General features: G+C 39.1%; 1 protein-coding gene across 1 annotated transcript in view; it reads left to right on the top strand.

The window, feature by feature from the left end:
• The window catches only part of SMAP2 (small ArfGAP2), a 59,923-nt gene that overhangs the window by 31,911 nt on the left and 6,056 nt on the right, over positions 1-21,956 (top strand). Inside the window, exons 2-9 of the mRNA XM_004371891.1 lie at positions 7,033-7,166; positions 8,790-8,875; positions 9,876-9,954; positions 13,433-13,519; positions 14,592-14,673; positions 15,703-15,812; positions 16,606-16,771; positions 17,214-17,533. Of these exons, the coding sequence (XP_004371948.1) occupies positions 7,033-7,166; positions 8,790-8,875; positions 9,876-9,954; positions 13,433-13,519; positions 14,592-14,673; positions 15,703-15,812; positions 16,606-16,771; positions 17,214-17,533 (1,064 nt within the window). The remainder of the gene's footprint in view (positions 1-7,032; positions 7,167-8,789; positions 8,876-9,875; positions 9,955-13,432; positions 13,520-14,591; positions 14,674-15,702; positions 15,813-16,605; positions 16,772-17,213; positions 17,534-21,956) is intronic.

Below are 21,956 nucleotides of genomic sequence, written 5' to 3'. Positions count from 1 at the left end.
ACTATACGAAGAAGAATGTGGCAATACGCCTATGCAATATGCATATGGCACAATCTTGCTTGCTGAAAATAAGGAAGATTTGAAGCACTTACTGATGAAGATCAAAGACTACAGCCTTCAGTATGGATTACACCTTAACATAAAGAAAACAGAAACCCTCACAACTGGACCAGTAAGCAACGTCATGATAAACAGAGAAAATATTGAAGTTGTCAAGGAATTCATTTTGCTTGGATCCACAATCAACGCTCACAGAAGCAGCAGTGAAGAAATCAAATGACATATTGCATTTGGCAAATCTGCTGCAAAAGACCTCTTTAAAGTGTTAAAAAAAAAAAAAAGCAAAAGCAAAGATACCACCTTGAGGACTAAGAAGCGCCTGACCCAAGCCAATAGTATTTTCAATTGCCTCATATGCATGCAAAAGCTGGACAGTGAATAAGGAAGACTGAAGAAGAATTGATGCTTTTGAATTATTGTGTTGGTGAAGGATGTTGACTATACCCTGGACTGCCAGAAGAATGAACAAATCTGTCTTGGAAGAAGTACAGCCAGAATGCTCTGTAGAAACGAAGATGGCAAGACTTCATCACATACTTTGGACATGTTATCAGGAGGGACCGTCACTTGAGAAGGAACTCATGCTTGGTAAAGTAGAGGGTCAGTGAAAAAGAGGAAGACTCTCAATGAGATGGATTGACACAGTGGCTGCAATAATGGGCCCAAACACAGCAACAATTGTGAGAATGGTTCAGGACGGGGCAATGTTTCATTCTGTTGTTCATAGGGGCTCTATGAGTCAGAACTAACTCGACAGCACTAACAACAACAAATAACAAAGAGCAAAGCATACAGTAGACTATGAGCCATATGGAAGATTAAGTTTTATTCCATTGGAGGGCCTTCCAGAAGAGAGGACATTGGACTGGATTTTGAAGTTTGTCAAGCAGAGAATGGAGGAGAAAGCCATGTCAGGTAGGATGAATGGTATAAGTAAAGACATGGAGGTGTGAGTGCGTTGCTTATTTCAGAATGATGACTTGCTCACCGTGTGTAAAGCACGGGCTTCTAAAGGGCTTTCTAGGTCACATGAAGGAGTTTCAATTTATCTTGCAGCCAGTAAGGAACCATGGAATGTTGTGTTGTTTTGTTTTGAAAATGCCTGTATTGTTTTTTCTCATTACAAAAGTAATAAAAGCTCATGCAAACAATTCACAGAGTATATAAAGATATAGAGAAGGAAATACATATTTCAAACCCTACTCCCCAGAAATAATAGCTTTCAATATTTTATGTATACTTCTAGGCAATTTTTCTGTGCATACATATACAGTTATTAACATTTCTATACAAAATTAAGTTGTTTCATATATACTATTTTAAAACTAGATTAAAAATTACTTTATCATGGAGATATTTCTCCATATAATAGAGAGCTACATAATTTTTCACCATTGTATGGAGCTATAATTTCTTGACATAATCTATTAATGTTTCCAATTTTTATAAAGATGTAGAAATTAAGTTACCTATTTCTTTATGTACTTCACCTGCTGCTTCCCTAGATGGTTTCTTACAATGGGATTGAAGGAGTTACTTACTTTTAATTAAATTTTTAATAAATTTTTCTTCCCTGCTATGTGCAAAAAACTGTGCTATGCCCTGGGAATATGACAGTGAATGGCACAGATCTGGTTTCTGCTCTTAGGGCATGTATAGTTTAGAAGGAAAGACAGATATTAAACAATCACACAAATAAATATCTTATTACTAAATGTGGTAAGAGTTAGGAAGAAAAAGTAAAGGGTACAAGGAAAGTTTATAACTTCAAAAAAGCCCTTATCTTTTAGAGATATATACTGAAGTCTTTACAGATGAAATGGTATGATATTTGGGATTTGCTTCAAGATAAGCCAGGGTTGAGGATGAGGAAAAGTTGCTGGGAGTCTAGCTGAAACAAATTAGCCAGGAGTTGATAATTCCTGAAGTTTGTGGTCCATTGTACTTTAGTTTTGTATGTTTGAAATTTTCCATAATAAAATGGTAAAAACCAAAAGAGTGGAAGAGAGATTATAGTCTGGTTTAGTTTGTGGTGGGCCAAAGGAAGACGTCTTTGAGGAAGAAACATTTCCGTTTAAACCTCATGATATATAGGAGTTGGCCAGGCTACAAGTGGTGGATGGCCGTTGGGGGAAGAGCTTTTTAGCCAGTAGGAGCAGCAGGTACACGGTCGTAAGGAAGGAACATGTTGATGCCTTGAGGAAATGAAAAAAGACTGGTGTCACAGGAGCTGAGGCTGGAGAAGTAGGCACGGACCAGATCATATAAGGCCTTGGAGACCATGTTAAGGGTTTTGTTCTTTATTCCAACAGCAATAGAAGGAGACCTTCCATAGACGGATATTAAGCGGCAGAGTGACAAGGTTACTTTTGTTTCTTTGAGAGCTCAAACTGACTGTTTTGTGGAGAATGCTTTTGGTTGGGGGCCAGGGTAGAAGTGAATGTAAAAGTGGAGAGATATTAGGAGCTTATTGCACTAATCCAAGAGAGATTCTAGTGATTTTGGATTAGAGAACTAGTGATATAGATAGAAAAAAAAGAGATACTCATTTGAGAGATATTTTGGTCTTGGTGATGATATGGGTGTGGGGATTGAAGGAGAAAGAGGTATCAAAGATGATGTATAAATTTCTGATGGATGGAGGTATTAATTTACTAAGGTGGAGAATAATGGAGAAAGAGTAGATTTTGTGGCAAGAGATCAAGAGCTCAATTTGGAATATGCCCTTCAGAAAATTTGCACCAATTTGAGAGTACATGGAAGATTTATATTTAGGGGCAAAATCTTTACAGATTTGTGTTTTAGAATGATTATTCTGATGGGAGTTTGGAGACCAGTTAGTTATTAGTCTGTGAGTTCTTTAAAAAAGGGGGTCTCATCTTTATTATCTCTGCCTTGTATCCCCAGTACCTAGCAGGCAGAATGCTTGACATAGTAGGTATTCAGTAAATAATGCTGAAAGAATGAATGCTTATAGGTGAGAGATGAGAAGGTCTTGGGTAGAGATGGAGAAATTCTGGAAAATTTTTCAAGGTAGATTCAATAGGACTTGGATGTAAGGTGGAATAAATTTTCTCCCTGTCCTTCACCCTTTCTGTTGAAGAGCTTTTCAACAACTTCACGATGCTGGAAAGTCTAAGTATGGATAGCCATCATTTATCAATTTTTTTTCTGCAACATTTGTTTGCTTGGAACTCCATAAGGTTAGAGATCAACCCACAAAATGGTTAATTATTAAAGGAGCTGTAATTATTGTAATAGTAGCTTCAAACCATCTGATACTCCAGTTTTCCTCTTTGCTTAGTTTTCAAGCCCACAACCATTCTAAGTCTGGCAGCTGTAGTGGTAGGGGAAGTTTTAACAGCAAGGCAAATTTGTAGGAGAGCCGTAGTAGTTACTCAGTATCTAGAAACTTTCCAGAAGTTGAGTAAGTTGGAAATTACCTACATGCTTTCCATTTTATTAGTGGAGAAGTAAGCCCCACAGAGACTTGTCAAACCCATGCAAGTCAGTCAGTGTAAGCACAGGTTTTCCTGATACTGGGCTGGTACTTAAGATAGTTGATTTCTTGACCAATCAACCAAATCCATATACTTTCTTCATTTTCACTGATTCCTTACTGAAGGGTGATTATTATATGCATATTAATTTTAATATTGCTTAATGCTGCCTTAGGCTACTGTTGAATATGTTCACTTAGCCATGACCTTGTATTTGCACTGTGCTAATTAATCACTGCTAGTTTATATCACTTGCCTCTCCTCTTTGCTTTCATTATTCAGCATCTCTTTCCATTTCTAATTTCAGAATGGCATCTTTTATTTTTTTCTCCTTGGTTGATGTGACCAATGTGTATTAAACAATTGGTTTATTTTTACAAAATATACCAGATTTGAGTAGGCTGATCTTGTAGTAGCAATACCAGATACTATGGAATCCAAGCATCCACCACTCAGGCTAACAGCTTTGGGCCTTCTTTCTTTGCTGTGTTGAGGCAGGGGTATGTATGGGCATAAGGGCAGGGTGGGGGTGTATAGCAGAGAAGAGACACAGGTGGAAGTGCAGATAGTGCCTTTTTTAAAGACTTTGAAATTGGGTGTAGGGTAAATTTCTTCTTTGTGATATTCAGTCAATTTTGGTTCTGATATTTTAGGACCAAAACTCATACTCCTGTCTAAAAAGAAGCATGCTGTGTTGCTTAGAGTCTTGGTATGTATATATGAAGGAGTTAACTTGTCCTTATTAGTGAAGAAGATGAATGGGAAATAGGTTCTGGAAATCTCATGCTATACCATGTTCTTATATGTAGCTGTTATTTATTATTGTCCCCCTATGTTCTAGGCACTGTGAGGGGGATATTATTGTATATATTTTATAGGTGAGGAAACTGAGGCTTAGGAAGTTTAAGTAGGTCTCCAAAGGTCATGCAGCTAATCATTGATGGAGCTGCAATTCAAGCCTAAGTCTTTTCTGGCTCCAAAGTCTGTACTTTTAATAACTACACATTTCCCCCACATTTCCAGCCATATAAGTAACTTTGGTCTCTTGTATTTTTTCTTTTCTCCAATTTCAGAATCTTTTATGGAGCATGCAGTCATTGACTAAAAAACCCAGTGGTTCAAAACTAAAGGAGACCGAGTATCTGAGATAGTACTATCACTGTTTCATTGGAAAAAGGTTCTAGGAGGGATGGCAGATGTGGGGCCAGAGGAGGATATGCCTTGGGCTTTTCATGAGACTGTTGTTGCCTGTATTTCTGGACTGAGACCTTGTCCGTGGCTCCAGATCGAGTCTTAATCTTATATTCCTCAGAGGCAAAACCTGACTCATAGTGACCCTATAGGACATAGTAGAACTGCCCCGTAGGGTTTCCAAGGCTGTAAATCTTTACAGAAGCTGACTGCCACATCTTTCTCCTGTGGAGCAGCTGGTGGGTTCAAATTGCTGACCTTTTGGTTAGCAGCTGAGCACTTAACCACTGCACCACCAGGGCAAAAGGACCTTAAATACTCTGGAATGTGGTCTGGAGAAATTCCAGTGTGAGAGTGGTTTAGATGATTGGGGATTGCCTTCTCTGGATTTAGGCCAAGAAGCAAACAGGGTAACATTCCATAGCTACCTTTTAGTGTTTTGGCTTCTGGACTTTGTTAGCGAACAAATACATTTTAACAATCTTATCATGAGTTCTAGACTCCAGAATCTAGAGGAAAAGAAAAATGGTGAAGAAATATGAAGCATTAACTTTTGGCCCCATTTTCAGTGCCATATAACATAGATCTTATCAGAATTCCTTTATGAAAACTATAACTTAATAATGTACAGCACTCTAAGAAACCTCATTCGTACCTGTTTAGGTTTTTCATTTTGTGTTTATATAACTCCCCACCATCCAAAGCAAGTGTATGAGTCACATGTGTGTTTATTAGCTATATGGCAAAACTACTGTGCAAGTCTGTCAATGGATTTGGAGATACCGAAGGTCTTTTTAAAAGATAAATCTAAGCCTGTCAGGAGAGTAGCAATAGAAGGTATTGGGATAAAATTTCAGGCAGAGAACACCATCTGGTGGTTAGAAGGAGGATTTGGCGTTCAGTATTTGTAGTATTTGCCACAGAATATGAGTGATACCTTTGGCAAAAAAATTACGTCTTTACTTGAATAATAATCATGAATTCAGATTTCTAAGAATGATTTCCTGCCATATGACTCTAGCATTCCTGCTTTAAAACTGCTGTCAAAACCTGAGGCTAAGCAAATCATTGCCTGTGCCCTGCAGAGGTGAAGTTTCCTGCTCTTTGTTGATCCAAACACAAGTCTTGTTTATCTCTGTAGAAGACCAATGCATGTCTTTTCACCTCTTTATTGTGAGCTTTACCTGTGACATAATGCTTATTTTATGTGGTAAATTTCTGCCTAGTGGAATGCTGGAGAAGGAAAAGTTTCCGGTTCTCAGTAAGTCTTTGGCAGGTGTTATATAAAAGTAAGTCATTTCTTTCTGTTATAGGAATTATGAGGAAGAGTTTGATAATATCCCAGAGTGATTATTAGGATGAGCAAAGTTGGCAAGGGGTGGGAGATTCTGTAACAGTTTTTTTAATTAAAATACATATCTGAGATTTTTTTTTTTTGGCAATGGGCATCTTCATTATTTAGCCATCTTGAGTCTAGGTAATTCTGTAGTTGGGTAAAGTAGGAACATCAGGCCAAGGGGAAAGGATCTTATTAAGTTAATCTGGATGCATATTTTATAGGCCTGGGGGCAAGGGAGGATAAACAACGTTTTAAATTTCAGGTTGAGCCTTGGGCTGGCATGGCATGGCTGTATCTTTTTTCCTAGTAGGAAAACTGAATCCAGGCCACCACCATTGAAAGGTTTCTTGGGGGAGGGGTGTTCATGGTAAAAGTGTTAGACAAAACAGAATGTGACATAGCTCTGCACTGTTTTCCTGGGATTTTTCTTTACATGAGTAGCAGTATTATAACATCTGGGTTTCAATACTCGTATTATCAAGCACTGTAAAAACTTGTCCATATGCAAAAGCCCACATATTGTATGATTCCATTTATATAAAATGTCCAGCATAGGCATATCTATAGAGGCAGAATTTGTGGTTATCTGGGAGGGCTGGGAGGAAAAGGAGAGTACCTACTACTGGGTAGAGTTTCTTTTTGGGGTGATGAAAATGTTCTGGAATTAGATAGTGGTATTGATTGCACACTGTGTGAATATAATAAAAAACCATGAATTGTACACTTAAAAATTAAAAATATGCAAAAAAAAGCTGCTTATGGAGGAATGAATAAAACCAATAAAAAGTGGTAAAAATTCGGTCTCATGTTTTAACAGAAATGTTGTCTGATAATCTTCTCACTTGTCGCTTTCTGCTATGCAGGGTGAGCAGGTATTAGTACAGTTTGGGCCTGGAATATTGTTATAATTTGTACTTTATCACCCTGTTCTGATCTTCACAGGACCGCGATGGGCCTCCTGGAACATTGGTGTCTTCATCTGCATTCGATGTGCTGGAATACACAGGAATCTGGGGGTGCACATATCCAGGGTAAAATCAGTTAACCTCGATCAATGGACTCAAGAACAGATTCAGGTACTTGCGCAGCCCAAGAGTCATTTCCATGTAAAAGTAGTTCCAGATAAATTTCAGTCCAGCTGAAGGCAAAGCTGAAGATAAAGAAATGTTTAATTGTGAAATACTTAAATACTTAAATTATTGTACCCTAATAGAAGACTTTTAAATCGTTCTTGTTTATGATGTGAGTTTTTCTACCTATATTTTTCCTCCTTCAAAACACAGTGTATCATCTAGTACCCCATGGGCCCATGAAGGTATTAAGGAGAATCTTTTGATTAGTTTCTAAGACCTGTAGCATTTACAGATTTAACATTTTTAGTTTTAAATATTCACACACAGACACACACATACACACAACACTCAAATCATAGGCTTATAATGATGCATATATGAATCTTACTTGCTGTTAGGTTGGTAGGCTGGGAGTGAGTCACTTAAGCTACTGAGTACAGAGTTTCTTTTTGGGGTGATGAAAATGTTCTGAAGTTAGATAGTGGTGTTGGTTGTACACTGAGTGGGTTCAGCTGGCCTAAGATCGGCATCTGGTAGCTTCATTGTTCTCTATTCTATTCCTGCATTGAAACTTTTTAAAACCAAAAAAACCACTGCCGTCGAGTCGATTCCAACTCATAGCGACCCTAAAGGACAGAGTAGAAGTGCCCCATAGGATTTCCAAGGAGCGGCTGGTGGATTTGAACTGCTGACCCTTTGGTTAGTAGCTGAATGCTTAACCACTGTACCACCAGTGATATAAAAAAAAAAAAAAAACTTAATTTTTTTGGGGAGGAAAGGGTGCCCCGAAGAAAAACAGTTGCTAATGTTGGTGATGGAAAGAAGAGGTTAGCCACAAAATGGCTTAAAAATTACTTTAGACTGTATTTATAGATTCAGAAAAGATCTAAAAAGGTGAGTTATATTTTTCGGTTATACTTTACTCTGTCTTATAAAGGAAATCACATGCCAGGGGGTTATTTGAGAATTTGAAGATTTAAAAACATCTTTGACTGTATCCCTCACAAGTCTTAAGGGCTGTACTATATACTAACCTAAAGGTTGGAGATTTGAACCCACTCAAGCAGCTCTGCTGAAGAAAGGCCTGACGAACTGCTTCCGTAAAGATTATAGCCAAGAAAACCCTATGGAGCAATTATACTCTGTAACACATTGGGGTCGTCATGAGTCAGAATTGACTCCATGGCAAGGTTTTTTTTTTTTTTTTTTGTTTTTTAATTAAGAAACATACATTTATTGGTAATAAATGTGAATAGGTTAATTAAAAGTACAAACTTAGAATTGTAATGATTATTGCCTGCCAATTAGATAGTTTGATTGGTAGCTATGTGTCTTGGATTTCCAAATGAGATCTTGAATTATTATTGAATTAAATGATTTTGGTAGGTAAATCTTTCAAGGGACCCATAGGGTGGTGGTGGCAGGGGAGACAGCTGTGGAGGCAAATGGTTGGAGACTCCTAGTAGAGAGAATCATGAATCGGAGATCAAAATACACAGGCTTAAATCTTGGTTCTGCCACTCTCTAGATTGGTTCTTCATCTGTAAAATGGTGGAATTAGGTGAGAATTGTTTCATTTCTTTCCTATTCTGACATTCCATATTTCCACATTCTCTTTGACTGCAGTGCATGCAAGAGATGGGGAATGGAAAAGCAAACCGACTTTATGAAGCCTACCTTCCTGAGACCTTTCGTCGACCTCAGATAGACCCGTATCTTTTCTGGAGCAATCTAGAAAGCCGAGTGGTATTTTGGTGTTTTGGGAGAGTCACACATGACTTGAGGCCTGGGATCTGACTAAGCCATTTCTGTGTGGATTAGTCAGAGTCCTTGTGTTTTTTCCTCTCTTGTAACCTAGACACACAAAAAGCACATGTATGCTTCCTAATGTCACAAGTATCATGTTGTGTCACGTGGAAGACTCACTTAGGAATTAAGAATGCAGTGGTTTCACTGTGAATTCTTCTATAACGTGATATCTCCACTAGTTTTGGATCTCTGAAACTATTGTTTGATGGAAAGAATAGCTTACTGTGCTCTGTTGAGCCCTGGCAGTTAGCAAAGCTGCCAGTTATTTTTATTGCCTTTTTATGTCCTATGTGAAAGAATTAACAGTTGTTGACTAATTTATCAATAACTTTCTCCCCCTGCCCCTCAACAAGAGATGACACCGAGCAAACAAAACCAACCCCCCTAAGGCAGTGTTTCTCAAAATGTGATTTGTAGATCATTTTGTCAGTTCTCGTTTTGGTGGGCGCAGGCAGAACCTGCTAAAGTGCAGATTTGGGCGCCCTGCAGAAGACCCACAGGTCAGAATCTGGCAATGGAACACAAGAGTTTATGTTTTTAAGGGGCATTTAGGTACCTTTGTTTGAGGCCCTTTGACCTAAAGACTTTAAAATAGATAATCGACTGCTTTAGGTTGTGTTCTAGAACAGCCATAGCCATCTCTAATGTCAATATGAAGGTTAATCCCTTTGCTGCTCTCATCGCTCTAAGGAAAATCATGGGAAATAATGATTCCCTGCAGTAACCGGTGAAGGAGGCATTCCAAGGTTTTGGTCAGGGAAACTGCATATGAAGAGACATGAACCATACGGGGAAACCAGGCAAGAGGGAGGGAGAACAAAGCTCCATGGGATACCAGTTGACATTTTTTATTCATAGTGTTGGCAAGACATGTTTGATTCATCCTTAATAAGCTTTTTGCAGAGCTGTTGAGGGATTTATCCGAGATAAATATGAGAAGAAGAAATACATGGACCGAAGTCTGGACATCAATGCTTTTAGGGTTGGTTGTAAATCTTTCAAGTTTTGTTCAGAAAAAGTAGTTTGCTTATAAATCAAGCTAGGAAAAAAATTGAAGTACAGCTACCAAAATACTACAAAGCCACTTAAAAATTGCAAAAGTGGAAAAGAGCCAGTTATTGAATCAACACCATGAGATATCACGGAACAAAGTTTTGTCTCAGGGATAGGCAGGGTAAACCATTAGTGAATTCTTTGGCTTGATCTCTATTTAGATGATGTTGATGATTCCCAGTTCCAAATTATTTCTTGAAATGGACATGTTGGGTATGCTAGATCAAATAGAATAATATATGTGTAGAAGGTATGTGTGTATACATACATGCATACCTTTTTTTTTTTTTCTGTAAATAAAGTCAACAAAATTAGATGTAGTTAAGTCACCGAAGTTTCTTCAGTTTGGCCAAAGTGTATTTCCAGCATTACCTGCCGATACCCATTGTACTGATGGATGGATGGCCGATAGGACGCTTGTTTAGAGAAGGGTTTCAGAGGGTTCCAGTTGTGAAGTACACTTTCCATCCTAGGCATATGGTTAGAATCTGAAATACAATGTATGATAACTTGAACAAGTATAACACAGGTTTCTGGAAGAGAGAATATGCCTGACTAGTGACAGCTAAAAGAGAACCACTAAGTAATGACTAGACTAGTTGAAATCAACTTGACAGCAACAGGTTTTGGATCAAAGGAATCCCTAGCTGGTGCAAATGGTTAACGTGCTTGGCTGCTAACCGAAAAGTTGGAGGTTTGAGTCCACCCAGAGGTTCCTCAGAAGAAAGGCCTGGCAATCTACTTCTGAAAAATCAGCCATTGAAAACCCAGTGGAGCAGAGTTCTACTCTGACACACATGGGGTTGCCATGAGTCAGAATCTACTCCATGGCAACTGGTTTAGACTATCAAAAAGTCTTTGACAAAGTGTCTACAGTAAATAAACGTCTAAATGCAAAACAGAGCCACAAAGTAAACTTAAAAATACAGACACAAAAAAGGAAGTGTAACATACATATGAAAAAATGTTCTCTTAGAAATAGTTGACTACTTCGTCAGCCACGTAAGTATAGAGAGTATGGGATTCTGTATTCTAGCACAGGTCCTATCTGTCTGTCTATCTTATCTATTTATTTATTATTATTTTTAATGGAGGATATACTAGCCAGTGAAATGGCTGAGTTTGCAGGGGCTCTAAGCCCTTTCAGATAGTTAAAAGTCAAGCTAATTAGAATCAGCTTCAGAGTGATCTTTTGAGGTTGTGTGAAAAGAGGTATTAAATAGGTGAGTTTCATTATACGCAAGTACATTTAAAATAATATATGTAGTTAGAAAAAAAAAAATTCCTCCTCTATTAGTATGAAGAACTCTTATCTCTCAGTCATCCAGAAAAGGGACCTGGAAGTTATCATAACTGTTCCTAGAGGGAATTGACCCAGTGTACAGATATGGCTTAGATGGTATCATCAAAAAGAATTTGGAAACAGAGCGCACACATTTCCTTCTATTTGTAGACAACTATTGTCTGTCTGCCTAACTCTGTTCATTGTACCTGAAGATATGAAATCAGATGAGGGTATCTGAGGTAATCAGAAGATGAGGGAGGAGGGAGAGTTGTTGAATGTAGATAGAGAGTCCTTCAGGTGTTCTTTCATAATTGCATTGCTGGTGGGCCAGACCCATGAAAGCAAACCTATGTTACTAACAGGATGTTTTCATTTAGGAAGGAAATAGATCTTGTTTACTAAAAAGCTACTTCAGATTTTTCATTCAGTGGACTCAGGCTTTTTAAAAATATTCTTGGGAAGATTTTTTTATTAAGAATTAATATTTGCTAAGTGAAGACATTTAATATGAAGTTGAAAAGAAACTGGTCTTGTTAATTAAAGAATATCCTTTTTAATGGACAGATAAAACATTTTTAACTTCAACATGGGAAATTTTTAATGAGTTTATTTTGAAAAACAGATAATGTGTATTAAGTGCTACTCTATGCATGAAACAGATACAGCTGTGTGTGTTCTTTGTGATTATAAAATTATTTTATAGAAAATACGGAAAATAAAGGGAAAAGTCCATGCAACCTGACCGTCTTTACTAAATGATTATCATCTTAGTGTGTTCCTTTTTTTTTTTCTATATAGTTACTTTTGGGAGCATAATTATAAAAGAATTATATAGAATGTCGTCTGCTTTTATTCCATTTAACATATCATGTATTTCCATGTTATTTGTATGGTTTTCATAATTTTTAATTGTTACATCATCTTTCAGTGAGTAGCCCATCTGTGGTATATAGGTTGTTTTTTAAGTTCTTTAGCATGAATAATTCTGGGGTGAACTTCTTGGCACATACAACTTTTTCTATATTTTACATTAATTTCTTAAGCTATATTCCAAGATAATGATATAATTTAGGTCAAAGGGTTTCAATACTTGTCTCTTCATATCTTTGCCAAATACTTTTCAGAAATTATACCATTTTATACTGTTTTTTGCCCCCAGCATGTATAATAAGAGTATTGGTTTTACTTCATCGCTATCAATATTAGATGATGATGATGTTGTTATTTAGATCCATCTGCCCAAAAAAATGCATTTTAAATTACATTTTTTGATCACTAGCAAGGTTGAACATTTTTTCATATGTATGTTATACTTATTTTTATCTGTATTTTTCAGTTTACTTTGTGGTTCTGTTTTGCATTTAGATGTTTATTTGATGTTAAAAATGTGACCAATAACATTATTATCTGTGAAAGTATCATGAAACTTCCTCTGAAAGTAGCAAAAACTGAGAGAGACTTTCTAATATTTTATTTTTTATATGCTTTTTGGCTTTATACAGGTGGCTCCTGTAGGACACCCTTGAAAGGATACTTGAATCCTTTTACTCTTCTTTTACCTTATTTCCTTGAGCTTTTTTTTTTTTAATTTTTAAGGGGCTTGAAATTGAAGTTCATTTTATGTTTTTTAAAAAAGGAGATGAAAATCGAGAGGACCTATGATTGAATTTATAAATTACAAAGGTTATGTGCTGAATAAGATGAACGTGAACTTCTTTACCAGTATACCAGAGTAAGGGGAGACCCCTCAAAGCATGAGCAAGTTAAAGTGAGGCAAAAACGAGCAGCAGACTGGTGAAATTTTTTAGCCTCTGTAGATGGCCTAGTCTGAAGATTTCAAGAATCACAAGTGTGTTAGACAGTACCTACAGGCAGGGTCGTTGTGGATTGCTTAAGATGTTGGTGCGTGCCTCTGACAGCATTGAGGTTAATGTGGAAGAGGTCAATTCTCCTGCCCCCACACCAAGACACCCCCCCGCCCCCACCAAAGTCTGTCAGACTTTCGCATCAGAATCAACAGGGATTTTTTGTGTCCTTTTTGGGCACTTGGGATTATAATTTATTGAACTGTTAGTCACCAAGGGGCCTGGGTTCTTTGTCTTGTTTGTTAAATTATTAATAGAAAGAAAAAGATGACAAGTGGAAAAGAGGGAGTGAACCAGCTCCAGAGAAAAAAATGGAACCTGTTGTTTTTGAGAAAGTGAAAATGGTAAGTGATAAAGTTTTTATACTGTGTGGATGACCTCAGGTATGTTTATGTTATGTGCAGGGCAGAGGTGGGAGGCCCTATGGGGAGGTGGGATGGGGATTATACCATATTTCATCATTGTACCTAGCACTAAAGGTTCCACATTTAGATTAAATTGTCTGCTGCCATTCCTGCCTCTTTCCCATTGCCTTGCGGCTGCCTAATCTGCTCTGTAACACTTCTCTTTGGGGCCAGATGGCAGCTTTGGAACTGCATCTGTGCCACCTCAGCAACAGACACGTTCCATGCCACAATGCCAAGGCTATGTGACACTTCTGAGAAGATGCCACCCACACCTTAGTCCTTCCCTGTGTTAGACCTTTTGTACTTCATTTCCTTTTACAGTTAAGAACAGTCCAGAAGCCAGGCTACACTAATCCATTTTAAATGATCCCTTCTTGTATTCTTGCTTTGTCATATTGAAGTGGACACCTTTCTTTTTTCACAGGAGATACTGTGGCTGTAGTAGTAGATACTCTTATATAAGAGCTTGGAGTCTTGGGAGAGAGGACTTTTTACTATTGCTTAAGGAAGAGTCTTCCATCATTCTGAATCACATTGTACGTGGAACACAGTCATTAGTGATATTGGCAGAGTGAATTAGGTAATCTTTAAACTAATCTCCCTTTTAGTATAAAAGTAAAAAGTTTTCTAACCATTGGGAGATTTGTTGGCTCTTGGCTTTCATGCCATCAGATATCTATCTTTGTTCTTGGCTTTTCCTGGGACCAAAAGATGCTACTTCTGTTGGATCCACTGATCTGTGGTTGTCTTGGTTTCAGAAATGTCTTCTGTCTCTTCAGAAAGCCAAACGAGCACAGATGATATCTTCACTTATCACTTGAGGTTTGGTTGATACACTTGTGCCTGCTGACTTGATTCTTTCATCTTTCACCCGACACTTCCTGGATTTTGTTTCTTCAGTAGCTGTCTTTGAATGACAGCAACTATAGCACATGGCTTTAGAGTGGTGAGGGGAGAAGAAGTTAAAAAACACCTGCTCATTTCTTTCTGTACCGTATTTTCACCTTAGCCACAGAAAAAAGAAGATCCACAGCTACCTCGGAAAAGCTCCCCGAAATCCACAGCACCTGTCATGGATTTGTTGGGCCTTGGTAAGAGTTAGACTTTTCAGCTCCCGTATTTTTACGATGAAGTCTCAGTGACCCTGCGAAGATAGATAGAAACGAGATTCTCCAGTTTGTGGCTTCTTCACTAAGATTGTTCTCTCACATTCTTCCTGTATGTTTTACATCTAAGCAGTTGCTCTGAGGAAGTGTTTACTGTGACATTTTTCAGAGCAATAGTACAGTGTAGTGGTTAAGAGCATGGGCTCTGCCACTTACTATCTGTGTGACCTTGGGTTAGCTTACTTAACCTCTAAGCATCACTTTCCTAATCTATACAATGAGGATGGTAATCGTCTCTACTTCAAAGATGTTGGAAGGATTAAATGAGATAATGCCTCTAAAGCTCTTAGCCCAGTGCCTGGCACATACTAAGTGCTCAATAAATGGTAGCAATTTTCATTAAACTGGCACCTGTGAGCCCTGTGCCACTTCCCTGTACTTCACCCTGTTCCCTGCCCCTTTCATTGTTCATGTGTGAACTTTTTCTGAGATGGCCTATTTCCTTATGGTCATTTTTCTCCAGACCTTTGAAACCCTAAACTAGAGATTCTGTCCCTTTCAGAAATAGAGCCTACCCTTACTTTTCACAATGCTGATTGATCATACTTTGTCTCAGTCCACTTCTGCTGATTTAGGTTATTGGCTACTTAGGCTTCTAATTTCTGTACCTTTCATTTCTCTCTGAAAATGAATCCTACACAGCTTTGCCCTTCAAATAGCCAGAAAGGAGCCAGCCAGCCCCACTGCTGTGGTCCTGATATATCCTTCAGGCCTGGGTTTCTGCTGCCTTATGCCTGATAGCTGGGCTTCAGGCTTCCCAGAGAGCACTCTGGGGAATGTGAGGTGAGGCCTCTTTTGAGGAGCCTCATATAAGCTAGATTGTTCCAGAAGTCTAGATTGCTAGGTCCATGATGGAGCATGATGGGCTTTCTCTGTCTGCTTTTTATCTAGTATAGAAGGAAGGCATGGGCTTAATAAGCGCTGCTACATTATAACTTTTATCTCTTTTTTTAGATGCTCCTGTGGCCTGCTCCATTGCAAATAGTAAGACCAGCAATACCTTAGAGAAGGATTTAGATCTTTTGGCCTCTGTTCCATCCCCCTCTTCTTCAGTTTCCAGAAAGGTGAGTCTTGTGGGCTTCCCAGGATTAAAGAACGTTCTGGAAAGGGTGATTTTGATAACTTAACCATGGAACCGAGTCATGCTTCCTTGGTGGAACTGGACTTTGGTTTTCTTGATTGTCCCCTTAACACTGTGTCATCTGGGTCCCAGTTTAGTATTATTGTTCATTCTATTTTGTTTCCTGCCCCAGATGGGTGGGCCCTTTGAGTGGGCTTCTAGTAAAGGTGTGTCAGATTGTAAAGGCTGGTACTTTATGTTAGCTGCTCAGCCTGAGTTACTGCCAGAGAATCTGTACGGATGAAAGACTCAAAACTTTATGGCTACCACTTGTGTAGTGCCTGCATGTATCAGGCACAGTGCTAGGTGCTGTCCATATGTCATTTTGTATATTTCATTTATAATTTCAAATTCTCACCATAACCCTGCAAAATGGATATTTTACAGATGAGGAAACACAGGTTCAAAAAAGTTATGTGAGTAGCCTGCGGTCATACAACTAGTTAATGACTGTACTGGAATTTAAACTTAGTTCTTTCTGGCTGCATCATTTGTGGAGTTTTGTTTTACTTTGTTTTTGCACCAAATCACATTGCTTTTCTGGAGAACAAAGAACTGTACCAGAGCTTAACTATCAGGTGTTTTCAGATATTTGGATGGTAAAAACGTCAGGAAGCTATTAATTTGAGCCATGAATTCTTATTGCAAGTATTAGAAGCAGCAGAGATGTGAGGGAGGTCCTTAAGAGACCCGCATGAGGACTATTCCAATTCTCCCCCTGCCTTCTTTGCCTCAAGGTTGTAGGATCCATGCCAACTGCAGGGAGTGCTGGCTCTGTTCCTGAAAATCTGAACCTGTTTCCTGAGCCAGGGAGCAAATCAGAGGAAACAGGCAAGAAACAGCTTTCTAAAGACTCCATCCTTTCACTGTATGGATCCCAGACACCTCAGATGCCTGCCCAAGGTAGATTTCATGGGGGAAAAGAGTTATGGCAAAGTGCCAGATAGAGACATGGGACTTACTTACAGGAGTTATATGTTGTAATAGAGTGCTGTTGGTTTGGGAGCCAGGACATCATACTCCAGACAAGCCTGAATGTGACATTTCTTGTGAAACCACAGAGTGTCAGCAGATAGATATTAGCGTAACTCAGAGCCATACTTCTGTGGGGTCTGGTGTCACACCTCTGTGAAGTCTGATTCAAGGTCTGTATCTGGACCCTAAAAGGGAAGGGGCCAGGTCAGTGACCTACATAGCAAATCTTGTAGGAGATCTGTCTCGCAGCTTTGCTGCATAAAAGAATAGTTCCAAGAAATTCTAGCTGGAAAGGCATAGCCAGTAAGGGTTTGGGTTGACTTTGTATTCTTTCCTCTTTAACAGATCTGTATGTGTGTTTTCTTGGCAGCAATGTTCATGGCTCCTGCTCAGATGGCATATCCCACAGCCTACCCCAGCTTCCCTGGGGTTACACCTCCTAACAGCATAATGGGGAGCATGATGCCCCCGCCGGTAGGCATGGTAGCTCAACCAGGAGCTTCTGGGATGGTTGCTGCCCCCATGGCCATGCCTGCGGGCTATATGGGTGGCATGCAGGCATCAATGATGGGTGTGCCAAATGGAATGATGACCACCCAGCAGGCTGGCTACATGGCAGGCATGGCAGCTGTGCCCCAAACTATGTATGGGGTTCAGCCAGCTCAGCAGCTGCAGTGGAACCTTACTCAGGTAAGCTACCCCATTTTACTCAGGACAGTTTTTTTTAAATTTTTTATTTATTTTATTGTACTTTAAGTGAAAGTTTACAATTCAAGTTAGTCTCTAATACAAAAATTTATACATACATTGTTATGTGACCCTAATTACTCTCCGTATACTATGACAGCACACTCCTCCTTTCCACCCCTGATTTCCTGTGTCCATTCAACCAGCTCCTGACCCTCTCTGCCTTCTCATCTCACCTCCTGACAGGAGCTGCCCATTTAGTCTCATGTATCTACTTGAGCTAAGAAGCACACTCTTCACGAGTATCATTGTATGTCCTGTAGTCCAGCCTAATCTTTGTCTGAAGAGTTGGCCTTGGGAATGGTTTTAGTTCTAGGTTGACAGTCCGGGGGCCATGCTTTTTGGGGTTCCTCTAGTCTCAGTCAGACCATTAAGTCTAGTCTTTTTATGTGAATTTGAGTTCTGCGCCCCACTTTTCTCCTGCTCCATCAGGAACTTTCTGTTGTGTTCCCTTTCAGGGCAGTCATTGGTGGTAGCCGGGCACCATCTAGTTCTTCTGGTCTTAGGCTGATGCAGTCTCTAGTTTATGTGGCCCTTTCTGTCTCTTGGGCTAATACTTCAGGACAGAGTTTTGCGCCTTCTTCAAGACCATCTCACTTCTGAGACCATTTGCGCCTCTCCTTTATCCTTTGAGTCCTTTCGGTGTAGATGGGATAATACCAGAAACATTCTTAGGTTTGCTTTTTTTCCTGGAAGGTTTATCTAAAGTCACACTTTCTGAGGCGTTCTGGCTTCCTGTAGAATAATGGTAGCTGCCTAAATCCGCATCTCTCCACACATTCTTGAAAACAAACTCCACAGATAAACAAGGAAAGCAAATAAAACCACTCATAACCCATGACTACCACATCTAGTAGACAGAATGCTACAAATTTCAAATTACATGGCAGTAGGAATATAAATAGCCAAATCCAACAGAGCTAGCATTAGAGTGGAGAGTTCAGAGGAGACGGGTGAAAAGAGGAGAGGAAGTAGGGGCCTGGAGGTGACAAAACACAGAACAACTCATCTCCAGAGAGAGAAGGACCTGCCGTAAGTGGAGGCATACTGAGAACAGGCCTGAGACCTGATAGGTTAGAACTGCTGGTTCCTTGGGAGTCAAAAGTAAGGGACTTGAAATATATAGGATTAGAGGTGGTAGCTGTCATGGATTGAATTGTGTCCCCTAAAAATATGTGTCAACTTGGTTAAGCCATGCTTCCTAGTATTGTGTGGTTGTCCTCCATTTTGTGATTGTAATTTTGTGTTAAAGAGGATTAGGGTAGGATCCTAACACCCTTACTAAGGTCACATTCCTGATCCAATGTAAAGGGAGTTTCCCTGGGGTGTGGCTTGTACCACCTTTTATCTTATAAGAGATAAAAGGAAAGGGAAGTGATTAGAGAGGGGCCACCTCATACCACCAAGAAAGAGCACCGGGAGCAAGGTGCGTCCTTTGGACCCGGGGTTCCTGCACGGAGAAGCTCCTAGTCCAGGGGAAGACTGATAAGAAGGACCTTCCTCCAGAGCTCACAGAGAGAGAAAGCCTTCCCCTGGAGCTGATGCCCTAAATTTGGACCTCCAGCCTGCTCCAGCCTACTAGACTGTGAGAAAATAAATTTCTCTTTGTTAAAGCCATCCATTTGTGTTATTTCTGTTATAGCAGCACTAGTTGACTAAGACAGTAGCCTAAGAAAAGAATCGCTTCTGGAGAAATGAGGATGACTTAGAAAGAGCAGGTGATCCTTGGAGACCTGGTGGCAAAGGGAAAGAAACAAACAATAGGTGGAAAAGAGAATCACAAAACCAAAAGATATACCATCTGCCTAGCCCCAGATAATCATTTCACTATACTAACAGAAGAGGATGCTGTTGAACTAAAAAATCTAGTAAGCCTCTCCAAACCCTCACATCTGCCTGTATTATTACTGATTCAGAAAAATAAGGCAGTACAAAATGAACAGAAAGTGGCAGATGACATTAATACAAAATTACTGTGAGAAAACAATAGAAACTGAAAATCAAAACATTTCAACTAATGAAAATCCTCCCTCCAAAATAGTAACAAAACAGAGGAAAACTGTTAACATAATCCACCAACCTGAATTAAATGTCCTTAAACAAGCATTTGCAGGTAAGACATAATATGTTGTATTGGAAATTCAAAAACTCAGAATGAAAATGGACAAAAAACTGAAAGCTGTAAAATGAAAGTTTACTGAACTCAGGAAAGAAATTGAAGAAAAAGACAGAATTATCTTAGATAAAGACTGAATTACAAGTTAGCCAAGGGAGGATAGATTTATGGGCTCAAACATAGCAACAATTCTGAGGATGGTTCAGGACCGGGCAGTGTTTTATTCTGTTGTGCATGAGGTCACTATGAGTTGGAACTGACTCAACGGCACTGTCATGGATTGAGTTGTGTCTCCCAAAAATATCTGTCAGCTTGGCTGGGTCATGATTCCCAGTATTGGATGATGGTGTAATCTGATGTGATTTCCTTGTGTGTTGTAAACTCTGTCACTATGATGAGGTTATATGTGATCTCCTTATGTGTTGTGAATTCTGTCACTGTGATGTGGTTATACTGATGAGGTTTACAAGATTAGATAGTGTCTTAATCCAATCTCTTTTGAGATAAAAAAGAGAGAAATGAGCAGAGACACATGGGAACCTCATACCACCAAGAAAGCAGTGCCGGGAGCAGAGTACATCCTTTGGACCTGAGGTTCCTGCGCTGAGATGCTCCCAGACCAAAGGAAGACTGATGCATCACAACGACCTTCCTCCAGAGACGACAGAGAGAGAAAGCCTTCTCCTGGAGCTGACGCCCTGAATTTGGACTTGTAGCCTACTGGACTGTGAGAGAATAAACTTCTCTTTGTCAAAGCCATCCACTCGTGGTATTTCTGTTAGAGCAGCACTAGATGACCAAGACAGGCACCTAACAACAACAACAAAATATTTGGCATTGAGGAAAGGCATGAAAACAGCTAGAGTATGAAAACTGAATACAGAAAGCAGTAAAAAGGATCAAAGAGAAAGTGCTATAGAAGATAGGCAAAGAAGATCTAACATACCTATATTTGGAGATCCTAAAGAACAAAAACAAAATAGTGGAACAGAACTAATATATTTAAAACTATAATACCAGAAAATATTCCAGAAATAAAAGATCTAGCTCTATTGAAAGAACCCACTGTGTACCTGGAAAAATGGACCCAGAACAGTCAACACATGTATATACGCATATCCCAGTAAACTTTTAGACTTTAAAGTGCAAGAAAAATCCTCAGGGCTCGAGCCCTCTCCCATCCTCCTACCCTCCTGCCCCAAATCTAAGTTATTTATTACAAATAAAGAACACAGACATCAGACTTCTCGACAGCAACATACAAAACAAGACAACAGGAGTAGTATTTTCCAGACAAGTGAGTACATGTGAGACAAGGATTTTATAGTTAGCCAGTCTTCAGATACCAAGACTATAAAAAACAATTTTAAACAAGCAAGAACTCAGGAATGTTACACTTAAAAGCCCTTCCTGAGGAATCTACCAGAAGATAAGCTTCTTCCATCTAAGAGATGACTGGAGACATTTTGGCAAAAAGACTGATGGTGAGCATTGAATGTTTAATTGAAAATCTAAGACTAAAAGGTGGTGACAAGGGTGGAAGATTATGTATTGTATTCTGACCAAAAAGAAATAATACAACTAAAAAAATGGGAGGAGAAGGGAGAGGAAAGTGTGAAAATAGAGTAAATTAATGGATCATTGTATAGGAAATAGGTGGAAGTCAAAGGATATAATAAGCTGGTAAACTAAATAGTAGGAGCTTAAGTAAGGAAAAAGGAGAACAAGGACATTTTAAAAAGTATTAGTATACAGGTAATCACTAGAACAAAAACATGAACCTTTCTAAATACCAAAAGAATATTTTTTTTTATTGTGCTTTAAGTGAAAGTTTACACCTCAAGTTAGTTTCTCATATAAAAATTTATACTTACATTGTTATATGACCCTAGCTGCTATCCCTATAATGTGACACACACTTCTCCTTTCCACCCTGGATTCCCCTTGTCCATTCAACCAGCTCCTATCCCCTTCTGCCTTCTCATCTTGCCTCCGGACAGAGCTGCCCATTTAGTCTCATGTATCTACTTGAACTAAGAAGCATACTCTTCACAAGTATCATTTTATGTCTTATAGTCCAGTCTAATCTTTGTCTGAAGAGTTGGCTTCGGGAATGGTTTTAGTCTGGGTTAACAGAGAGTCTGGGGGCCATGTCTTCTGAGGTTCCTCCAGTCTCAGTCAGACCATTAAGTCTGATCTTTTCACGTGAATTTGAGTTCTGCACCCCACTTTTCTCCTGCTCCATCAGGG

The sequence above is a fragment of the Trichechus manatus genome, unplaced genomic scaffold (genome assembly GCF_000243295.1).
Source record: "Trichechus manatus latirostris isolate Lorelei unplaced genomic scaffold, TriManLat1.0 scaffold00015, whole genome shotgun sequence".
Classification (NCBI taxonomy): Eukaryota; Metazoa; Chordata; class Mammalia; order Sirenia; family Trichechidae; genus Trichechus; species Trichechus manatus.
Note: the sequence above shows the minus strand (reverse complement) of the source record. Positions and strands in the feature narration are given on the sequence as shown.